Consider the following 5,322-nt stretch of genomic DNA (forward strand, 5'->3'; position numbering starts at 1 on the left):
TGTGTTTCATTCCTAGAGACAAATCCCACCAACTCTCTCCCAATATCCAGTTTGCCGTTGAGAGTTGAGGTTTGGGGAACGAAAAGGGCTTGAGGGATGGCATGAAGTCGGGGGCCATCCTTGGGTGAATTGCTTTGGAACTCACATGGCTTTGAGGTTTGTAGGTAGGCTGACAATTAAACTGCAAATCTAATCATTGCTAGATAAGGCCTGTAGGAGCAGGACTCATCTGGGGCTTAGACATTTTCATCCTGATCCAGAAGCCAAACAGTAGTTCCTTCCATTTTTTTTATGCATCGGTAATAGTGAACTGAAGCCTTGTCATGGTGATTGATTATCCACAATTCACATAGAATCATAGAATGTTTTGGGTTGGAAGGGACCCTAGAGGTCACCTAGTCCAACCCCCCTGCAGTGAGCAGGGACACCTTTAACTAGATCAGGTTGCTCAGAGCTCCATCCAACCTGGTCTTGAATGTCCAAAAGGTTTTGGATGAAGCCTGGACTGATGGAGGAGAATTCTTTTTCTTTCTTCATTGTATCCATTTAGTACCCCTTATTAAGGATGGTTATTGGAAACCAGTGCTGTATTTTACTTGTGGCAATGATCCAGCTTGGCTGGATAGTCGAGGACTTAACTAATTTGTTGAATTAAATATCTGAGAGCATGCTGGGGCCAAGAACGAGCCTGCAATGTGGCATATGTATGTGAAGGCTGTCTGATGGACATTTGAAACGAAGGGACATCTCTGGACTAGTACAGGCCATGTGATGTCTTTTTCCTGGGGTGGTCCTTGGTTAGGGCAAAGAATTCTTTTGGTGTTCCTCAATCATGGGTTATGATAGTGTTCCATATTCATACATGCTGGATATGTTTCATGCTTGGTTCTGCTTTTCTATCCAGTTACCAAAATGTTGTGATCAGCCAGCTGACACATCAGTCCCCAGGGCACGTTGTATTACATTTCTGTGTCTCATTCTGTATCAGATTGTATTAATATTTGAGCTGGTTTTCATTTTTTTCTCTCCTAGGGACCACGTGGTTTACCAGGTATCAAGGGAGAGCCAGGCAAAGATGGGGCTAAGGTAATAAAAAAAAAAAAAAGAAAAAAAAGATTTCAGTCCTACCATTTATCATTTTTGGTTGTACAGTTAATAGTATCGGTATTTTCACATGAGGGTTCTGTGAGAGTTGTTTACTAAAAAGATAATAAAGAAGGAATAAGAATCCTACATTTAGAATGTTACTTCAATTCTGAATCTGGTCTGCTTTATTTAATGAAGTTTATGTAGGCTTTAGCACTGCCAGTAACACCTTTATTGCACTGAATAATTTGTATTTAGAAAGCATATCTAAATATGGGTACCTGGAAGCTCAATACAGACATCTGTCAGAACGGTTTCTTTCTATCTCTCTTAACCCTTTTTCTCTTTAAGTGGGCATCCAGATGAGCTAGGTAGGAATTTTAGCATGGCACATTTTATCAGAAAACACTGACTAATTGAAACCAAAGCTTTTTGTGGAAAAATTTTAGCTGAGGTGTAGCCAGTAGCTTGGAGCTGCAGACAGATGTGGAAGCTTATATATAACTCCCTTCTGGTAATCAGGATAAACTTGAATCTGGCTCTCCTGTATACAGTGAATAAATTAGCCATTGGCTATTGGCAAGTGATATGTAAATATCTGTGTCCACCCTTCTCTCACACTTTTGTCCTATGTTTAGAAAAATTCTAGGTTCATTGTAATAAAAATGTATTTTGTTTTTGTTTTATTAAAACTTCAAAGCCTTTTGTAAAAAAACCCACTTGTTTTCTGAACAGATTTTACTGTAGAATTTCCTCTTTCTAAACTTCCCAATATTAAAAGCATGTCTTTAAATTAATCGCTGTTCAGCAGAATAGCAAATGCATGATTAGAGCTGGAAAATGTGTTCTGTGCTTTAGGCATCTTAATATAATTGATCTTAGATGCTAATCTAAGCATTGGTCAGTGTTGGGCCATGATGAAAAACTCTATCCTTCTGACAGTGCAGGGTTGTGGCAGATAGAATATTTCCTAATGCTCAGTCCAGCCTCGTTTAAAATGTGCCAAGAAATAGGGCTTCCACCACTGTTTTAGAAAACTTCTTCCATTGTAAAATAGGTCTTGCCATTAGAATTTTTTCCTGATGATTTAGCCCAAATTTTCATCTCTTAATTTCATCCCATTACTTGTAAAGTTTCTATAGCAACTAATTTAAAACTGTTTCCATTGCCAGGTGTTTTAGTTTATCCAGAGCAGAAATTGAGGTTTCATTCTTTTAAGAAGCAATGGATGCACGAAGTGTTTATTTTATAAGCTTTGCTGATTTTCTAAACTCCATTCCATTTCTTGTTTTCAATACCTATTTGTTGAGAGAGATTTTGACATCATTAAACCACAAGCTGTCATTCATGTGGTTGTGTTCCTGTCTTCTGTGAATATGTGACAGACCTCTCCAAATCTGCTTAGACATGAATGGTTTTGATAAATGCCATGGTCTTTTTTACCCCTTGTCTTACAACTTGAAATATTATATAAAATAACTTCCTGAGCATAATTTACTATTCCTCCTTTATGATTGAAATATATTAAACAAATTGAAATATATTGCTCTATATTAAGTTAGCTATTAGCAGAGGGAAAGCGTGATTGTCCAAAAATGATTTGGTGATTGGCTCTTTGTCCTGAGTGAAGTAGATCCAGTCTACTGAAACAAGCAACTAAGCTTGTTTTTATTGTTTCAAGTCAGGTATTGCCAACTTACAATTTAGCCTTTTGCTGTAATTGCTCAAGGGAGCTTACAGACAAATTGTCAGATGAGTATCTTCAGTACCAATAGCAAAAGTTTTGGAATTCCTGATATCTGACCCCTGTGAGGACCAAAAAAACAACTAATGTTTTGGCTTGTGTTTTCAATTGCCAACTGCTTTTACCAAAGTGGATTCTTTCTTCCACTGAACTGAGAACTCATTTGTCAAAGTGCCAAAGTTGTTTTATCAGTGTATTTTGGTTTAATTTTGTTTATTTTTTAGAGAAAGTGCTTAATACCTTATTTTTTAATACTTCACTCATCCAGAGTAAGCTGGCAAGAAATTTGATACAGTCAGTAGGTCTTTGATATTTTCAGGAAGAGGTAGGAGCAAAGCCATCCCATATTTAAGGAATTTCCTTATTCTTCAGGAATTAGGAACAAATGGTAGAATTATCACAGCTCCTACAGAGATTTTCAAAGCTCTTTTCAAAGCTTTTTTTCCCTCTTGTCAAAGCTAAATTACTGCTTTTGAACCTCCATAACCCTTATTGAGAGATGACAGTAAAATTTATTCTAAAAAATTTAGTGTTTGTTTAATTTTTTTCTTTTATGTATTGACTCTTGTTTAAAGATCAACAAACTCTCATCAGTCAGTGTACCAATGTTATGTAGTTGATATGGTGATATATAACATCTTTCCACTATTTTTTGAACATTGAGAATATGAATGTTATTACAGTATATTACTACTATTTTAGATACACGGATTTAAAATACGTTTGTTCTTTTAGGGTGACCGTGGACTACCTGGTTTTCCTGGATTACATGGGATGCCAGCACCAAAGGTTGAAATTAAATATTTCCTGTTAGAATACTTACGTGTTTCAGCTTGCTCTATAGTTTAAAGGAAAAATAAGTTTCGTAATATCAGTGCATTTGATGAGCTACATAAAATGAAGAAAAAAAAAAAAGAAAAAAAAGATTTCAGTCCTACCATTTATCATTTTTGGTTGTACAGTTAATAGTATCGGTATTTTCACATGAGGGTTCTGTGAGAGTTGTTTACTAAAAAGATAATAAAGAAGGAATAAGAATCCTACATTTAGAATGTTACTTCAATTCTGAATCTGGTCTGCTTTATTTAATGAAGTTTATGTAGGCTTTAGCACTGCCAGTAACACCTTTATTGCACTGAATAATTTGTATTTAGAAAGCATATCTAAATATGGGTACCTGGAAGCTCAATACAAACATCTGTCAGAACGGTTTCTTTCTATCTCTCTTAACCCTTTTTCTCTTTAAGTAGGCATCCAGATGAGCTAGGTAGGAATTTTAGCATGGCACATTTTATCAGAAAACACTGACTAATTGAAACCAAAGCTTTTTGTGGAAAAATTTTAGCTGAGGTGTAGCCAGTAGCTTGGAGCTGCAGACAGATGTGGAAGCTTATATATAACTCCCTTCTGGTAATCAGGATAAACTTGAATCTGGCTCTCCTGTATACAGTGAATAAATTAGCCATTGGCTATTGGCAAGTGATATGTAAATATCTGTGTCCACCCTTCTCTCACACTTTTGTCCTATGTTTAGAAAAATTCTAGGTTCATTGTAATAAAAATGTATTTTGTTTTTGTTTTATTAAAACTTCAAAGCCTTTTGTAAAAAAACCCACTTGTTTTCTGAACAGATTTTACTGTAGAATTTCCTCTTTCTAAACTTCCCAATATTAAAAGCATGTCTTTAAATTAATCGCTGTTCAGCAGAATAGCAAATGCATGATTAGAGCTGGAAAATGTGTTCTGTGCTTTAGGCATCTTAATATAATTGATCTTAGATGCTAATCTAAGCATTGGTCAGTGTTGGGCCATGATGAAAAACTCTATCCTTCTGACAGTGCAGGGTTGTGGCAGATAGAATATTTCCTAATGCTCAGTCCAGCCTCGTTTAAAATGTGCCAAGAAATAGGGCTTCCACCACTGTTTTAGAAAACTTCTTCCATTGTAAAATAGGTCTTGCCATTAGAATTTTTTCCTGATGATTTAGCCCAAATTTTCATCTCTTAATTTCATCCCATTACTTGTAAAGTTTCTATAGCAACTTATTTAAAACTGTTTCCATTGCCAGGTGTTTTAGTTTATCCAGAGCAGAAATTGAGGTTTCATTCTTTTAAGAAGCAATGGATGCACGAAGTGTTTATTTTATAAGCTTTGCTGATTTTCTAAACTCCATTCCATTTCTTGTTTTCAATACCTATTTGTTGAGAGAGATTTTGACATCATTAAACCACAAGCTGTCATTCATGTGGTTGTGTTCCTGTCTTCTGTGAATATGTGACAGACCTCTCCAAATCTGCTTAGACATGAATGGTTTTGATAAATACCATGGTCTTTTTTACCCCTTGTCTTACAACTTGAAATATTATATAAAATAACTTCCTGAGCATAATTTACTATTCCTCCTTTATGATTGAAATATATTAAACAAATTGAAATATATTGCTCTATATTAAGTTAGCTATTAGCAGAGGGAAAGCGTGATTGTCCAAAAA

At 35.5% G+C, this 5,322-nt stretch overlaps 1 protein-coding gene across 1 annotated transcript in view; it reads left to right on the forward strand.

Moving 5' to 3' along the window:
• Positions 1-3,619, forward strand: part of LOC104134418 (collagen alpha-1(XXI) chain) — a gene marked incomplete at its 3' end in the record, with an annotated part of 33,131 nt that extends 29,512 nt beyond the window's left edge. The window contains exons 10-11 of the mRNA XM_009647953.2: positions 1,033-1,086; positions 3,566-3,619. Coding sequence (XP_009646248.2) covers positions 1,033-1,086; positions 3,566-3,619 — 108 coding nt within the window. The remainder of the gene's footprint in view (positions 1-1,032; positions 1,087-3,565) is intronic.
• Positions 3,620-5,322: the final 1,703 nt, after the last annotated feature.

The sequence above is a fragment of the Egretta garzetta genome, unplaced genomic scaffold (assembly GCF_000687185.1).
Source record: "Egretta garzetta isolate BGI_Z169 unplaced genomic scaffold, ASM68718v1 scaffold781, whole genome shotgun sequence".
Lineage (NCBI taxonomy): Eukaryota > Metazoa > Chordata > Aves > Pelecaniformes > Ardeidae > Egretta > Egretta garzetta.